The 17,539-nt window shown below is 38.3% G+C and overlaps 2 protein-coding genes across 8 annotated transcripts; both read right to left on the bottom strand.

Annotated features, from left to right (window-relative positions):
- Nucleotides 1-178: 178 nt before the first annotated feature.
- On the bottom strand, nt 179-3,593 carry Sugb (Sugar baby transporter). 6 transcript variants are annotated; one of them, XM_033485054.2, is made up of 11 exons: nt 3,013-3,273; nt 2,732-2,844; nt 2,306-2,658; nt 2,078-2,224; nt 1,728-2,004; nt 1,603-1,668; nt 1,475-1,494; nt 1,014-1,336; nt 765-940; nt 523-690; nt 179-416 (listed from the first exon to the last, which is right to left on the bottom strand). In XM_033485054.2, the coding sequence occupies exons 2-11, from the start codon at nt 2,793-2,795 to the stop codon at nt 346-348; spliced, it is 1,665 nt and encodes a 554-aa protein (XP_033340945.2). In that variant the 5' UTR covers nt 2,796-2,844; nt 3,013-3,273; the 3' UTR covers nt 179-345. The 6 variants fall into 6 exon arrangements, with proteins under 6 accessions (XP_033340945.2, XP_033340942.2, XP_033340943.2 ...); XM_033485051.2 differs by lacking the exon at nt 3,013-3,273 and adding an exon at nt 3,428-3,593 and having other exon boundaries at nt 1,475-1,668; XM_033485052.2 differs by lacking the exon at nt 3,013-3,273 and adding an exon at nt 3,280-3,420 and having other exon boundaries at nt 1,475-1,668.
- Nucleotides 3,594-3,779: 186 nt separating this feature from the next.
- On the bottom strand, nt 3,780-17,032 carry LOC117228942 (uncharacterized). Of its 2 annotated transcripts, XM_033485046.2 has the most exons (9): nt 16,007-17,032; nt 14,138-14,226; nt 13,757-13,921; nt 13,535-13,651; nt 13,088-13,420; nt 12,448-13,013; nt 12,002-12,147; nt 10,537-11,918; nt 3,780-10,443 (listed from the first exon to the last, which is right to left on the bottom strand). In XM_033485046.2, exons 1-9 carry the CDS (start codon nt 16,032-16,034, stop codon nt 6,475-6,477), a joined length of 6,795 nt encoding a protein of 2,264 aa, XP_033340937.2. In that variant the 5' UTR covers nt 16,035-17,032; the 3' UTR covers nt 3,780-6,474. The 2 variants fall into 2 exon arrangements, with proteins under 2 accessions (XP_033340937.2, XP_033340938.2); XM_033485047.2 differs by lacking the exon at nt 14,138-14,226 and having other exon boundaries at nt 16,007-17,031.
- Between the last annotated feature and the right edge of the window lie 507 nt (nt 17,033-17,539).

The raw sequence follows: 17,539 nt of genomic DNA, 5'->3' as shown, positions 1-17,539 counted from the left end.
AAATTATACACTCCTCGCACTGCTTCCCCTTAACATCTCTGTGTTATGTTTTATTTATCGATATTTAGAATATCATTTATATGGTAGAAGTTAATTGTTAATTAAAAGACAAAACACAACGATTTTATTGTAAAAATGATGAATACATAACGAACACGATGATAACGAGAATACATAATACTGAATAATTAATACTTTATTTAAAATACGGGAAAAGAATCAATCACAATATATAAAGAATTGAACTATAATCGTAGGAAATGCTGCTATGTCTGCTACGTGAGTCATTGCAAAGTAAACCAGCTAAGTATATGTGTAAAATTTTGAAAAATTTATAGTCTTTTACTAATAAGTTTGCAATTCGCGACTCATTGTCATAAGAATTGCATCATCCGGATTTGCATAATTTGCCAAATCTGGAAAAGATCAACAAATAAAAGGATATTTTGCTTCAACTGAAACCTGTCCTTAAGTAACTAATGTGCATAATATTACTTTTATATTCTCATAATCGTTACTCACGATTATGTCCCGTGTAATTCGACGAGGATTTAAATCTTCGAAGATACAACTGATGTAGGCCAAAAATAGTTAACCATACTAATGCACCTACTGAGAAAGTTCTGAATGCTATAATACCACCGTACGTGTCTAATAACCATCCACATATTAAACTACCACTCGATACACCTGAAAGTATTAATATTATATATATATATATATTGAAAAAAAGAAAATTATACTACTAATTTGTTACGTCTAACCTATTCCTTCAAATATAGCACCAATAAAACCTTGTATAGTGGCTTTAGTACCAGGTGGTGTTACTTTATCACCGTATGATACCATAGTGGGCCAGCAAAGACCATAGGATGGTCCATGAAGCATTTCAATAATTAAAAACCACCAAAGGTTTGTTATTGTACTGTATGCCATAAATCTGTAAAAAAAATAGGGTAAGTAATAGTAAAACATCAAATAATGTAATATTTTTATATAATGATATGTCCTACCTAATTGCATAGATTAATAAAACTAAACTCATAACATTTATATGGCCCAATTTTCGTAATACACTTCCCGAAATAAAGTTGAAAGGTAGCTCTCCTAAAAAACACTGGATACCAGTCAAAAGGCCTTGTAAGGTTTTTAGCCATCTTATTTGAGAACTTGTTACTATATCCTCAGTGTACCAGAACAGAAAATTCCATACGACTCCTGTACACATTCCAACACCTATGCACCACCATCCAAATGACAATATATGACCTTCTTTACAGAGGCCAACTAGTTCTCCAAATATTGATGCTTCATCCCCAGAGCAATCTTGATTTTTCTGTAATGATACTGCTTTCTCCCATTACCTGGCAATTTTTTCATTCTCTTGATAAGTAAGAAGTATTTAACTTCTATACTGTTTATTTTAATCCATTGAATGTAACAAAATACACCTAAGAAAAGAAAGAAAATGTACCTTTTTTATAGTTGTTGATACTATAATATCCAGAATCATAATGACCAGCATAATATAAAATATACAAGTATAGTCTTTGTAAGATTTTCCTTCACTGAATGTATCTACTAAATATCCTGCACTAATACCAATAATACCAAATCCAACACTGCTCCACATTTTTTGTTTTCCATACTCTTTTCTTTTTTCAGTTCCTACAATACAGAAATATAAGGTTTATAAGATATTTAATTAGCGAATGTAATATACTGACCAAGAAGATTTAAACAAATAGCATCTGCTACAGTAACTACGACTGCCATTCCAATCCAGCTGACTACAGTTGCACATAAAAATGAGTGAAATTGATACCCTGAAGATTCAGTAGTATTATGATAAACATCAGCCTTTTCCAAAAGCTGATTAAAAGTTGGATTATTATGACATGTCATTATGCATGAAATTCTAGTGTACTTGTCACAAGTTGGTTCATGTACAGCACCATCTGAGAATGTAGCATTATATACAATGATGTGCACACATTCCTTCAGCTAAAAATCATAATGTTTTCACTTCTTCTATTATGTATTAATTAGATACACGATTAGTATGCAGGAAACTTACTTTAATATCATGAAATTCATCAAATCCTATACTAAAATCGATTGTATTCGTATCCAAAATATTTGATTCTGTTATATTACAAAATTGCTTTGCTTTCCAGCTTTTGCATATTTCAGTATAAATATTTTTTCTGCCTTGACAAGACAACTAGAAGATCAAGGGGAGAAAATATGATAAATCAAGATGCAATTACTTATTACAATTTATAATATATCATAAAACACATACCTGACATGATACATCCTTATGATCATTTATTATTACATTTTGTATAACTTCATTTGGAAATCCATTTTTTGAACAGATTTCTAAAGATGCTACAGCATTACAATTAAAAATTACACTTGCACTTTTGTCTTTTTCAGGAATGAAATTTATTGTAAACATAGCTATAGCAACGACTACTTGAAATATTAAAAACAAGGTTTTATGAATTTTATATTTATCAGCCAAACCACCAAACAAAGGTTTAGCTATTAAACCAGAAATCGGTAATATTGTGTATATTGTGCCTACTAAAAATCCAGAAAATCCCAATTGTTTTGCAATTGTTGGCAGAAATGGCACTATTGGTCCTGTGGCTGAAAATGATTAATATAATTGTTTTAATATATTCATTACATATATTTTCAAACATTAAAGTATTTGACTTACCAGCATTGAATAAAAAATAGTGGGCTTTTATTGGTAATAATTCAATGTTTATATTTTCAAACATTTTGAGAACATGTACAGATCGCACGCTAGGTTAAAGGTTTAAGCGTTATCTGCAAACGAAACGCATCGCTGAGTAAGTGCAGTTGTGATTTCATATCATTTACACATGACATATTTGCCTATATGTACATACATATATGTCACAGTCAACAATGATTAAATAATGAAATGTTTTGTGTTAAATGGAAAGATGCTTCGAAATAGAAAAAAAAACATACTGTTGTTGGACTGAAAGAATCTTCTCAGTCGTATTTATCCATAAAACGACACAATTAATTTTGATATATTGAAATAAACAGAATAATTTTGTTTATAAACATACATTTTACAAGGAAGATATCAAACCATGCTATTTCACAGATGGTTCACTACTAACTGTATGGCTTCGCACGTGCACTTTCCTTGAAACCACTTCACTACCTTCGTGTTAATTATAAATTTTTTTTGCTATCTTTGCAATTGTCATCTTTATAGCTCAAACTTACAATCAGAAATGATGCAGAATTCGCACTTCATTATCATGTTCACATTCCACGCATACTATCATGTTTCGTTTTATCGCGTTTTTAATGAAATTGGAATAGGCGGATATGCACTTTAAAAATGATCGATTCGGTAAATCTTACCACATACCTGCGTATTAACAAAATAAAATGGTGTTAAAGCAGATGTCCTGATATACGTTTACTGTTATCTTCGAATAAAATTCAAGTAGTAAGATAAAATCTATGCAAGCATTTCTCCACGATCAATTAAATCGATTAGCGATGCTTATGATTTATTAGCAAGGTCAGTAGATCATGAGAAAATACGAAATTATATAACTATATCTACCGAGACATATTTTACGTCAACAATTTCTATTTTATAAAATCACTTAAATTATTGATAGAAGTATGATGTTTGAGGCAATAACTATATATAATTTTATATAATATTAGATGTGTTACCTATAAGTAATGGATGAATAAAAACTAATAAAGGGTTTTGTAACAAACTGTGCTTTAATCTGTCATCGATACATTTACAATATACATTTACAATATATATGTATATATTTATAAGTTTTAATATACCGCTTCCATCAGTTTTTTTAGCAATAAGGTGGGTTAATGTATGATTGCGGCGTATTACATTTTCGTCCTCTTCCTCGCGCGCACACAAATACGTATACACAAATACGTATACACACACACGTATCGGTTTCTCATATTCACACTTGCGCGTGCACTCACACACGCACCCACACATACGTATATTCATTCTTCAGAAAGTTCCCTATACTTCTCCATTCGTAACCTACCGCGGACGATTCTACAAAGTTTTTCACTTTGCAGATCTTTCTTTACATCGAGCACATCGTCTATGAAGGATATGTATTTTATATACAAAGAAACGAATTCTAGCTTACATACTATCGAATCTATATACTCTACATAAGATACACCGGCAACAGTGCGCTCGATATCATACAGAAATTCTTCGAACTTAGAAGTCACGTATACCCCTACATTTTGTCTAGCCATTCTCTTTTCATTTTATGTTTGTTAAAACATAAATTCGGGAAAAGGCGAAATATTTACGACAGCCTGGGCATGTTACGAGCACTGTCGTGATAAACTCGTTTCTTTCGCTAGAAAATTGAATATTGCATAATTCATATCCCCGATACATCGAGAAAGAGAAATAGATAGTAGCGCTGTAAGAGCGGTAGTAGATAGAGGAACTTTTGATAGAAGGTTACTTCCGGTCACTAGCGACTGAACTTCACGCATCTAAGTCGTCGGCTAGTTCATTAGAAAAAGAACTATCAAAAATTCCCACGTGATGTAGGCTTATTCTTTATGTACATATGACTACATAAGTAGATTATCCGATAAAAGCTAAACATCTTTTTCTTTTCTGTTTTCCTGATAAATCGTGTAAAAATGTCAAAGTTCGTATCGCTTTCGGTAAAAAACGGGAAACAAATGCGAAAACAGGGGGTGGAGGACAGCCCGGTGGAAAATCCGGCACCCGAATTTTAAAGAGCTTTCAAAATCCGTTAATCTCTAGTCAATCAGTAAAAAGTACACATATACAGAAGAAAATAAAATAAATGGACGACCATGATTGCGTGATTCTTTTACTGCTTGACATTCACAAGTTCACGGTGTTTCTATCAATGTTCTTGAGGAACATACTCGATTAGAAATTTTGTTATCTTTCATTGCCAGTACCAGAGTTCTTCTCGAAGAAATTACCAAATTGTTTGACGACACGAAAAAATAAATGTTCAAGAAAAGATCTATAAAATAAATAAATTGTTTGCCCCCCTTCTTTACCAAAAGATATCGGTTAATATTGTACTACAACCGATCTGTTATCGAACAAAATTGAACAAGAAAAACACTGGTACTACTTCGGTTAGAAAAAAAGAAGAAAAGGAGTTGTAACAGTGAATGCGATGACAAGCAATATTTAAAGAAACAGCGTTCACAGAAAAGTACTGAACACGATATTAATGTAAAATTCGGTAGTCATATTGAACAATAAATTTTAATGTTAGCAAAGACAAGATATAGAATAAATTCAACGTTTTATAGAGATATACGTAAGAATTTTTGAGATACTGATCTCGTAAAACAGTGCTCGGAATGTTTCGAAACGCAACATTTGGTTCAGTTTCCTGACTACCGCCTGCAGCCACACTCGCTCCCCGCGACTCAATGTTGCGTTCCGAGCACTGCCGTAAAAGAACAATTATCTCATTATAACCTCTATAATTATGGATCGCGATATTCAAAACTAAATTGAACTCAAGAGCTAAAATTAGCACGTAACACTTAAAATAATACATATACAATAACTTTCTCAATACGTACAAAATAAACTAAAGATGATAAAAATATGATTGCACTTTAATTGTTACTCCTAACAAAATTAGCAAGTCACTTCCGAAACATTCAATAGAAGTTCTTACACCACTAATAGCGTCACTATCTTATTTTGCTCCAAGTCAACAAAAATTCGGAAACTATGAAGTTTTCTGTCAGTGAGATATAAGAATGTATAAGATATTATCTATCCTATATCTTGTCTGCTGTCAATGGCAACAATTGTATGTAGGCAAGAAAAATTTTCTTGTATAAAATAATACGATCACTAAAAAATATTCGATTAAAAGTAGCATAATTACAGTGAAGTAATGGCTAAATACTTTTTGACAGAGGTGCTCGTCTATTTCGAACGCTGTTTCTTCCGCTCAACGAGGGACGGCATATCCACCGAAGTGTCATACAAATTTGGGCTGTAAATAAAGTTCGAATTATTCGAACTTACAATTGTATTAATTATTTCGAATCATTTGGATATCATTCCTATCAAGTGACAATTTCTAATAGATTGATTGACGACAATTGTTTGAATTCGAATTCCTGTTAAGTTTACCAAATTGTGTTATTACAGTATTCGAAATTTTGGAAGTTGTTCAGTGCTATATCGAAAAGGAATTGGGCCAAAGAGAAGTCTATCAAGCGAATCTAACAAGTACGAAGTAACCGCTTGAAAGGTATTGATACAGGATGATATTCAAATAATTGGAAGTATTTGCTACGATTCGAAGTTTGAATAGTTAGAACGTTTCAATTTTTACAGCGCTAGTCGAAATATTTAGATGCCCATCACACAGATTTTAACAGCTAAAGCCAGGACGGTCGATGATGATGCGGCGGCGGTTGAAGTGCATAGAGGGAATGAATGTACTGTTGGTATGCAGTTGGGTCCACTGTTAAATTCGGTCCGTGAGGCGTGACATAAGCCGAGACTGGTGGTCCGTACGCTGCTGATCTCTGCGCAGAATGAAGAAAAGGATGAGGCGGATAATTTCTCGGCGGTTGATTGCTGAGTTTGTTGCAAGCCTGCTGGGTAGCGTCCGTGACCGGCGGCACCTGTGGCTGTTGTTGTTGTTGCTGTTGTCTGAGCGCCATACTGTAATAACTGCTCGGATTCCGAAACTCGTCCAAAAAGGCGAACGCTGCCGCCGCAGCCGATGGGTCTTTATCGTAGAAAGGTGAACTGGTAGTGGTGCTGGTCGACGCGGCGAAATTGAAGGCACTGCCAGCTGGCGGGACCATGCCGCTATTTTTCAGACCGATCGAATCCGCTGGTGTACCGGTGTATTGTGAAAAGCCAGGTATACCAGGTGCGGGTTGCGGCTCTGTGCTCACTGCCGACGAAACATTCGCAACGTTTTGTTGCTCCTGCTGCTGTTGTTGTTGCTGTTTGCTCTTCCTGCTTTTTTTCGTTTTTGTTGGCGCAGACGTGTTACCCGCCACCGGTCCTTCTCCACCTCTACGCGACATAGACAGTATGCCCTGAGTATTTTTCGCGGCTGCTGTTTGCAGACTCTGAAGAAGATTCAGATCCAATTCCGCGGTTCCAGTGGCTGGACTGCGCGCGTAAGCGAGGTGTTCCGGTTTCGTCGGCGGTGGCCGAGGGATTGTTAACAATTGCTGTTGCTCTTTGCTTGCACGACCCACTAAGCCTAGACCTAGACGAGCGTATGCCGGATTTGTGGCCACCGAATCGGCCAAATTTCCAACGAACGAGGCATCGAATTGACTAGCTGAAATCGCTTCCGGTTGCGGCAACGCCATTATCGGATCGAAGGCGAACTGTTCTTGGCCAGATCTCGCTGCAGCCTCCTGTGTCAGGCCGCGAGTTGTGTCGCTGGATGATTCATTGTATATACGTTTCTTTACGGGCGGAAGGTTGCTGGCCGAGCTATTTACAGGTCCACCGGTGGCAGTCTTCGAACTGGCATCGAAATAGTGTGGGCTAGGATAAACCGGTCTCGAGTTTGGCATCGCGTACCCAGACGATTGGAAACCGCTCGGATAGAGAGATTCGTGCGTCGTCAGGTTCTGTTGGAACGCTAATAGCTGAGATTGTTGATCCTGCGTCGACAGCTGATCACTGGCAGTCGACGTTTTACCAAGGAACGAACGTTGTTGAACATACTTCTGCGCGTTGAGAGATTCGCTAAGGTCGGTGAAACTGGGGCGTTCTTGAGACGCTTGTTGCTGTTGCTGCGGCTGTTCTGGCCTCGATCTCTGTAAGTCCAGGTTTGGATAGTTGTTCCCGAACGTTGGCGGATACTGATTCGGCGATTGATAGATCTGATGATTCGTATTCAGGTTTAGCGACGTCTCTGTTGGAACGGTGAAATTTCTCTGTTGTTCACTGCTCGAAGACTTCTCGACGTTGCTGGAGGACTTTAGATACTCCGATCGATGCTCCGTTTCACTGACCGATGATGGCGCCGGTGATTGTATGTAGCCGTGATTGTGTTTGAACCCTTGAGAATATGTTGTCGGTGTAGCTGGACTCGGTGAACATTCCTCCGAACTTTTAGAGGTTTGTGGTTGCGATGTGTAGTTTACATTTTGTTGAGGTGACGGTTGCGAGTAACTGGAAGTTTGCTGTGACGATTGCGACGTACAGGCTGTCTTCTGTTGCGGTGACGGCTGGGAATAATTACGGGACTGTTGAGGCGACGGCGACGGTTGCATGTAGTTCCGAGATTGTTGAGGCGATGGTGACGGTTGAGAGTAGCTGCGAGATTGCTGAGGCGATGGTGACGTTTGCGAGTAGTTACGAGACTGTTGAGACGACGGAGACGGTTGGGAATAATTGTTGGGTGGTGCTTGTTGAGGAGACAGCTGTGAATAATTTTGAGGCGTCTGTGGCGAGTGTATAGGATGCGAATAGTTTGCAGGTTGCTGAGGAGAGGGTTGGGAATATTTGACCGACTGTTGCGGCGAAGGTTGAGAATAGTTCGCACTCTGTGGGGAAGTCTGAGAGTACGTAGGTGTTGCTTGCGGCGACGGTTGCGGGAAGGTTTGAATTTGCTGAGGCGACGGTTGAGAATAATTTCGTGGCTGAGGGGACGGTTGCGAGTATCCTGTAAGAGGTTGAGGCGACGGCTGCGAGTAGCCAGCAGGGCGAGTTTGAGGACACGGGTGAGGAAAATTTGAAGATTCCGACGGTTGTGAATAGACGGGTGGAGGTTGAGGCGATGGCTGAGAGTAGTTTGACGGTGGTTGAGGAGACAGTTGAGAGTACCCGGACGACTGCTGAGGGGATTGCGCGTAAGGAGAATGCTGTTGTTGCGGAGACGGCTGAGAATAATTTGGTGGTGGTGCTTGAGGCGAAGGCTGGGAGTAGGGAGAACGAGGTTGCTGAGGTGAAGCTTGAGAATAATTAGATGCTTGAGGTGAAGGCTGGGAGTAATTGGTGGTATTCTGTTGCGGTGACAGTTGTGGGTATTTGGGGGTGGGCGATTGTTGAGGCGATGGTTGAGAGTAATTCGACGGTAGTGGTTGAGGGGAAGGTTGGGGAAACACCTGCTGTATCGGTTGAGGCGAGTGTTGCGAGTAGACTGGAGACGGATTTTGATTAGCTGGTGATATTTGTTGACTGAACGATTCGTTCTGTGCCGAACTTTGGGGAAAGTTAGCTTGCGGAGAACGCTGAGGGAAAGTGGGCGACAATTGATGATATACTTCTCCAGAATTTTCCTGCGGTGACTTCTGAAATGATTGATGGGATTGTTGAGGAGGTGCCTGAGGCGGCACCTGAGAGTAAAGAGGTGCTTGCTCGTAAGACGATGACGGGTAAGCTGGAGAAAGAGGATGATTTTGAGGTGAAGGAGTGGGTGGTAACTGAGCGCTGTACCTCGGCGGAGTGGCATAATAGGGACTGTTGTAAGGACTGCTTCCCGTCGACAAAGCATCCTGATAAAATCCAGCTCCTCTTATTTGTGGTTCTACAGAAGCTATAATGGGTTGCGCCTGCGGAGACCGACCCGATCGTCCTGGCGGCGATTCTTGAGAAAAACTGGAAACCGATTCACTCACACTACTACCGCCAGTACTCATTCGTCTTTGTCTCCCACAGAACACTTCCTGCAGCTCGCCATCTTTCTTTGTTGCACCATCTTCGGATTCGTCATCCTTCTTCTTCGATTTTGGTGCACCGAACGCTTTGAACCAGGCACTCAAATTTGGCGTTGCTGCTTTAGGTTTTTGCATCTCCTTCGCATTGGGTTGACTATCTTTAGATTCTTCTACCTCCACAGGTGTTTGCGCAGTCGGCTTTCCGGTCGAAGAGTTCTCTTCCTTAGATGCAGGTACCGGGGCTACTGGCGTAACACTGTGATCTTCTTCCTCGTCGTCGTTCGACAAATTAGGATTTGGCGAGGACACTAAACTTTTACAAATCAACTGAATGGAGTCCACATTCTTCAAGACCGTTCCTAAACTAAGTTTTGGTTCCTCGTCAGTGTTCTTGTTCGTCGGGTCGCTATCGCTGGTCAACGGGCGGTCTGCCGTCTCGTTAACACTTACGCTAGGTAAATTAAGCGGTTTCTTTAACAGTAAGTTGCCCTTACTTTTACCAGGCTGCAAACGATCTATCGTGCGTTGTATCTTTTTTGGTCTACTGGGCCCATGAGGACCAAAGATCTTAATTGAACTTGGTCGTTTTCTCGGCGCTTCTACCTTTGGTCCAGACCGAGCAGATTCAACAGAAGAATGAAATATCGGAGAATCGCTCCCAGAGGAAAATTCAGAGAGTCTTGGTGCGTCATCTAACCATTTGTTGATGTCCTATTAAGAGGCAGAAAGAAAAATAACCATAAAACAATGTATCGCAATATTATCAAACAAATTATCTAAACGTGAAATAGGATATATTCTTACATGGAGTGTTTGCTCTGTTGCCTGATTCAATGCTTGTATCGAGCTTTCCTCCTTTCCAAATCCTTTGGTATGCTTGCTCGTTGATTTTGCTTTTTTAATTTCGCTTGTCTCTTGGTCTTGTGTTTTCACAGGATCCTCCGTGGTAGGAACTTTTTCTTCTTTCATTCCCTTTTTTAACTTTGGTCGTTTGACGCCGGCTTTGTCGCTGTCGTTAAAGGTACTACCGTTTGAAGGCACTTTTTTTGAATACACGTTGTGAAAGTCGCTTTTCCCTGTTTTCTTCTGTTTCTCTTTCTCGCCCTTCAGCTTCTCCTCTCGCCGTCGTTCGTTGAGCTTATCCTTTAAACCGTCCAACGATTCTATGTCCTTATCACCTATAAATGCAGTAATCTTCTTAGACGTAGGGGTCTCCTTTGAATCTACATCGCTTTCTAGCTCTAAATCTTTGGAATCTATTTCGCTGGATATTTCTCCGTTTTTCACGTCGTCGTTTTTCTGTTTTGATTTCTTTTCTTTGTCCTTTCCGCGGTTCTTCTCAGATTTATCCTCCGACTTCAACGTTTTCAATGCCGTTTTCTCTTTCTTTCGATTCTTTTTCGTTTTGATATGCTGTGTCTTGTCCTTGTTCTCGGATACCTCGTCATCTACTACTGGAGGAGGCTCTACTTTCTTTGCCTTACTCTTTTTTGCATTCTCTGTAAGTATTTCGGTCTCTTCGAGTTCCTGTTTCTCAATCTTTCTACTTTTACTTTTCGCAATGACTAGGGATTCGTAATCTTCCTCAAAGTCTTCCTTCCGTTTCTTATTCTCTTTTGTTTCTTTCATCGGACGCACGCTTTCTGCTTCTTTTTTCTGCTGATGACGTTCCTTACTAATTTTCTTATTCATTTTCTTTAACTCTTCCGATTCTTTGGACGACAGCTTTTTGGTTTTCAACAATAAATTGTTCACCTCTATGTGTTTCCTTCTTTTTGACGTTACCATACTTGACTCGGACATAGCATCCTCGCTCTCCTGATCTTCTTGTTCCTCCTCGTTCACGGATTCCTCGTCCTTTGCTTTCTTACTCTTTTTCTTTCCCCTCTTCTTCTTTGGAAGCTTGTAATTTTTCCCCCGCTTTTCCTCTTCGTCATTCTTCTCATTCACCTTGGACTTTCCTTTGCCTTCGGATTTGTACGATTTCGATTTTTTCGTAGACTTTTTCGATCGTTTGCGGTTTTGATGTGGAGAAGAAACTCGAGAAGGACACGACGGTGACACAGGCGTTGCGAGAAACGATTTTGGCGACGACGGATCCTCGTCGCTAGATGTTTCAGATTCTAAATACCGATTTACAGCCTTATCGAACGCGTCTTTAAGATTGAAAGCCATTTCAGTATACTCTATAAAAAGGTTACACGGCATTGAAAATTGAAGTGTGACCACATAAGAATGTTGCATGTAAGTATATCTAAATAATACTAACCATTATCAGAACCATTATATTGCCTACAGTTGTCCACTATGAGACAAAAGTCCCGTTTAAATTCACTTAAACTCTTGTACAAACCACCATCGAGTTTCTCTTCCATTGTACTGAGATCCATCGGTTTCCGTACAACACTATAGTATCTATATGGAAAAAGTAATATCGGTGTGATGTTAATAACAAGTCCAAAAATATACATGACTGTACAGTAATGCATCTCTAATAGGTTACTACCAAAAACCATTAATGAACGTCGGCAGACGATTTCACTTTTCATTTATAGTTCGCTTATTTTGTCTGTCTCTTTATTCTTCTCAACTGTAATTGCCTCTTTTGAAAGTGCGTCCAGAAAGAGTTGGAAAAAATTGGTAACCCAGTAGACAGAAAACTGATAAACATACTAGCAGGGACACATTACTGTATAATCTATAATTATATTATACCGTGGCGCATATTCTTCGTCAACGGGATCAATGAACGGCCACGCATCCACATGATCCTTGAGACTCTCAAGAACCTTGTGCATCCCAACTCGGCGTTCTTCTTCTTCGATTCCAAACGAATATCCATATTTATACCCATAGTTAGAAGATACATAATTCCCATCACTGTTACTTCCAACCCCTTTCTTTTTCTCTAAACTTTCCACTTCGTCCCTGGTATGGATTACAATTTGACCAACAGCCGACGCTAAAGAATTATTAGTTTGCCGTCCTTTCTTCTGAACGGGCGGCGAAGACAACGATGTCGGTGCCTCTTCTTTAACGTAAACATTCTTCGAGTTCTGTGTCCCCTTTTTGCTCCCTTTATTTGTTTTAGTTTTGATCTTCGATCTGACCATGACTGTTTCCATCTGTGTTGCAGGCTCGTGGCTACGAAGAACTCGCGAACTATTGCGTTGCAATAACTTGCGTCTTTGTTGCTTTTCTTTTAAGTCAAAAAGCTTGGGAATTTCGGGCATGAAATCCTTGGACAGAGTACGGTAGAGCTTACGTTCGGTATCGTACTCCTAAGTAGTATAACAACATTATTAAACAGATCTAAAGGAGAAAGCGATTAACACTCGTTCAATGAGACAATTACCGAATCGCGAAATTTCTCAACTAAACGACTCCAATCCTGCTGAGTAAAGCAGACAACTTGCCAGACACTTTCTTTCCCCTCCTCGTATATTAAACAGTCTTCCTTCTTCTCCTCCTCTTCCTCTTCCTCTTTCGCCACTCTGCTTCGTCGTCTTTTACGCTTTTTATCCCTAGGTTTACTTTTCTGTTTGTGTGAGATGCTGTTAGAAGTATCAATGTAGTCCTCCCTATATAATCGAGTGCCGTAAAAGTACCAATAGGCAGAATTCTTACGATCATGTCCTAAAGGTTCGACTCGCAGACTATCCGAGTCCAAATTACTTAATGAATGCTCCTGTGAACGAATACAAAGAGCAAAAGAATAATTACAACAAGATATTAGAAACATTTATTAAAACATTAAGTTATAATAAAAAATAAACAAGATGAATTTATTTGCAATACATACCACGTCTTCAGCGTCAAGCCTGAAGTCGCAGAGGGCTCTCAATATTGCTACTTTCTGACGAAGAGGCAATAACTCAAAATCTACATCTGTATTAAAGGGATTCTCACACTTGTATTCCTTAAAAAATAAAGAAAAAGAACATATTAATTATTTTCAGTAGTAATGCAAACATAGCGTCTTTCAGTTTCTATTTAATGTTAAATTGTAAAAGATTTATTTTACCTGACATTTCTTACGAAATAGTCTGCGAAGAAACATCTGATAATTAAAGGTGGAGATGTCATTGCGAGTGTCATTGGGTAAACAACCTTCAAGTAATTTGACTATTAGCTCCTGTACTAAATGTCCCTCGGTTCCACCATCCGTTAACAAAGCTTCCTCTAAGTCCTAGAATAATATAGAAGATTAATGAACAAGTATACATATAGGCATACATCGCTTGAAACATTAATCAATGCAGTAACCAAATAATAATGCATAAGCCATTAGTAGTAACTTAATAAAGCCAAAGCACGATCTAGTTAATATCCAGGAAGCTGAAAGCAGTACTAACAAATCTCTTGTACAATGCCTACTCATACGAGACAGCATTCAGGTATGTACCTCAATATCAAAGTCCAGAAGATTGAAGGCAGCCCTAAATAATGAGCAGAAGTGTGCTATACTTGGCACCTCCCACCACGATTGAATATCTAAAAAAATAAAGGAACAATTGAAAGTTCCTTGATGTTATAATTCTTTGATCTCTGAAACATCCCTCTTTGAATAAGGTATAAAAGACTTAATGATCATGGCTTTAAGAGAAAATTTTACACCCCTGAATTAGCTTACTTTTGTGAAAGAAACTGTGAAAACTGTGAAAAAATTAGTTTAAAGTTTTGTTTAACACCACAAATTTTATTCGATGAGAAAAGGTAAAGTTGAAGAACTACAAGTAAACAGTTTTAAAGAGAAAATTTAGTAAAGTTTTAATAATAATCTGATTACCAATATAGTATTCTTTAACTCGACCATGTTATGGTTCTCACTTGAATTGTATATTTGAAAAAACATTAAGAAAGGTGAGAACATGTTATACATAGAATCCTAATAGTGTAAACGCAATGGAAAATGATCAGATAAAAAAAAATAATAATTGTGGTTATTACTAGTAGTTACGTATGTATATTTTACATAATTTAATAGTTGTCTGAAAAGTCTCATGTCATAGTTCATACCAAAATTCTTATAAATTTTAGGTCAAATTCTTTTTCACAATAGCCCACTGAATGAAGATATACCTCTCTTCGACTATGATAATTATCCACTTTTGTCATAGTCTGTATAAAATTAAGTTTGTATAAAAGTAATATTGACTTCTAAATGATACATACATTATTGTTTTTTATATTTAACTTTAGTATTATAGCATTTACAACAAAGATGTTTGCACACAAAGAGTTTAATATAATTAATAGAATTACAGAAAGACAAATAAATCTAGTAGGATGTGTTGTAGTTTACTCTCAGCTATATAATATAATTTTCAAGAATACTAAAAACTTTAGCCCATTTTCTCCTAAATCTCAAATATCTTATTCAAATGTAATATACTAACATATCTCTGACATACATCCTATAAAAAATTATTTGTATTAATTATGTATTTGCTAATAAAATAGGGCAAATGTAACATACAATTTGTAAGTCTTTACAGAGTTCTCCAACAAGTCACTATTTTTTGCATTTATTGTAATCTGAATAACCTGTAGTTCAAACAACCCAGAGAATGAACTTTGAGTTCTTAATATTCTTCATAAAAAATGTTAAACATTACATATTCAACAATTGAAATTTTTATTTACAACTTTATTTACATAAATACCAAAAACGTATGAAACAGCTGCTTGACTTGATAATTTGTCTCATCATTAATTTTACTGTTTACTCAACAATACTAATTACGGGTGTCTAATGTCCAACAAAACAAAAAATATTTTATACCATTCACTATCAAGTATCGAACCCACCGTAAATTCGACAACGAAAAGAAAAACAAAAGAAAATACCTTAATATGTATTGGTATAAGGACTCACAACTCAAAATAATCAAGCAAAAACACAAACGGTAAATAAATATCAGTCACAGATACGAATATAATGCGATCGTGCATCGGATATACTTTTACGTAGAGTGTAACGCAATAGTAAAACAAAAGAGAAACAAAACATAGAACGAGAGGTAAAGAGAGAGAGAGAAAGAGAGAGATAGAGAGAGAGAGACAGGGAGAACGAAAAAAAAGGACAATGAAAATAATTCTGTTGCTAAACTTGGGGTCATTGACAAGGCCTCTCAATTGTGGGCATCGATTTTCTTCAGGAGATAATCAACATGATATAACTTGGGTAAAGGGGCAAAAGCTAGAATGGAAATGAAAATAAATGATCCATTAGACTGATCGGTGATCACATCACGAAGAATGCAAAGCTTACCTAGGATCCCGATGAAAGTGGGAAACATAACCCGTCCTGTGGCGGGCAAACCGGGCGAATCACGTCAGGGCGGATAAGGTTGTTGGAAAACACGGATTTAAGATTCGCGTGCTGCAGTTCCCTTTCAGGTGTGTAATTCAGTCAAGCCAGGAAATCGAAATCCGCGGGAGGCAGGTAAAATGGTGATGGCCAAGCGAAAAACACTTCCGCTCGGCGAGGCTGATCGCTTTTAAAATACCGGAATGTACATCAGCGGGTGACTATGACACCCATCGTAGTCCTCGAAACAAAAGAGCGGGTAATCGCGACTCCGCATAGCTCGGCCCGCTGTTTCGAAACGGATCCAAACGGAGAGGCACATTCGTCCACTAGCAGTTCCCAGCGAGGAACAACTAACTCTGATTTATTTTGGCACAACACTACGGCCTCGCAGCGATGCGCGCGCGACACTTGCAACCATTCTAATAGGGTAACACTCCAGTCTCAAAACAACCACCAGCTTCGTCACCGTTAAATCGTTCCACTGTTTCGTACGTTGGCTACATTAACGCTAATTCGACACTGATATCTTTCCCCATTGAAAGTACATACGTCGTTCACCACCGCTGGGCCCTTTTCCACCACTTTTGAAATTCGATTTCGTGTACGCGTGTACGTGTGTGTATATACGTCGGTATTCCGATAAGGAGAGTTTTCTGAAACGCACTACACGAACGTACGGGTGCGGACTGTGCAGCAGCGGACTGCAACTGCGGGCGTAAACCTATGAATACGCAATACGTAGATACCGCCGATAATACATATGCTCCATTTCCATGTTCGATGCGAAACTTCTTCAAGTATGCGGCATTATGAAGACGGCTAGAAAAAAGAATGCCAGTTTGGTTATTGAACACTCGTGTTTTCACTATTGGCCACTGTGATGTGTACGGCTCCAAATCGAATCATAATGTAATGCAGATGAAATCAAATGAAGAGAACAAAATGCTCGTATACATTGTCACGCCTCGCGGAGCAAGAAAATATCGAGCGTAACTATCACGTTTTTACCGCGAAAAGCGCAATATATGAACCTTTTAGGTCCACGCGGCGCATACGTCTGACGTATAACCGGGATTACCGGTTACGAGCAGCGCGATTTACAAATAAGAATTTATGGGATACCTGCTTAACGGTCTCCACAAATGCATCTTCTCACCCGTGTGAAGCTGGACCACCGTATTAACCAATATTAATGAAACATAGCTAAAAAATTTGCTCCTTAATTGCCCATAATTGCTCATCAATTAGTTTTAATTGCTCACTTATCCTTTCCGAGAAATATCGAACAATCTTTTTGAAACGCCTAGTGACTTTTATGAGAGACTGGGGATTTTTACAAATACGAAAAATTCTAAAATAATGCATAAAACGTGCTATATGACCTACTAAAAAATTGATTTTTTCATCTAACCAATTGCTCGCGCTTCTGCGGGAGATAATTTTATCAATAAACAATAAATTTTCAATCAACAAATATGTAAGGAACTAGGA

The sequence above is a fragment of the Megalopta genalis genome, chromosome 1 (assembly GCF_051020955.1).
Source record: "Megalopta genalis isolate 19385.01 chromosome 1, iyMegGena1_principal, whole genome shotgun sequence".
Lineage (NCBI taxonomy): Eukaryota > Metazoa > Arthropoda > Insecta > Hymenoptera > Halictidae > Megalopta > Megalopta genalis.
The sequence above is the reverse complement of the archived record's forward strand: the minus strand, read 5'-3'. Positions and strand labels throughout refer to the sequence as shown.

What these genes read in the sequence shown, in the direction of transcription:
- Sugb (XM_033485051.2), bottom strand. Translation starts at nt 2,795, where the DNA reads ATGTTTGAAAATATAAACATTGAATTATTACCAATAAAAGCCCACTAT. An exon ending in ATAAGGATGTATCATGTCAG is followed by an intron (nt 2,225 to 2,305) that starts GTATGTGTTTTA and finishes TTGATCTTCTAG; the next exon opens with TTGTCTTGTCAAGGCAGAAA. An exon ending in ATGAATTTCATGATATTAAA is followed by an intron (nt 2,005 to 2,077) that starts GTAAGTTTCCTG and finishes TATGATTTTTAG; the next exon opens with CTGAAGGAATGTGTGCACAT.
- LOC117228942 (XM_033485046.2), bottom strand. Translation starts at nt 16,034, where the DNA reads ATGTTTCCCACTTTCATCGGGATCCTAG. An exon ending in GACGAAGAATATGCGCCACG is followed by an intron (nt 12,148 to 12,447) that starts GTATAATATAAT and finishes TTTTCCATATAG; the next exon opens with ATACTATAGTGTTGTACGGA. An exon ending in CAACAGAGCAAACACTCCAT is followed by an intron (nt 10,444 to 10,536) that starts GTAAGAATATAT and finishes GCCTCTTAATAG; the next exon opens with GACATCAACAAATGGTTAGA.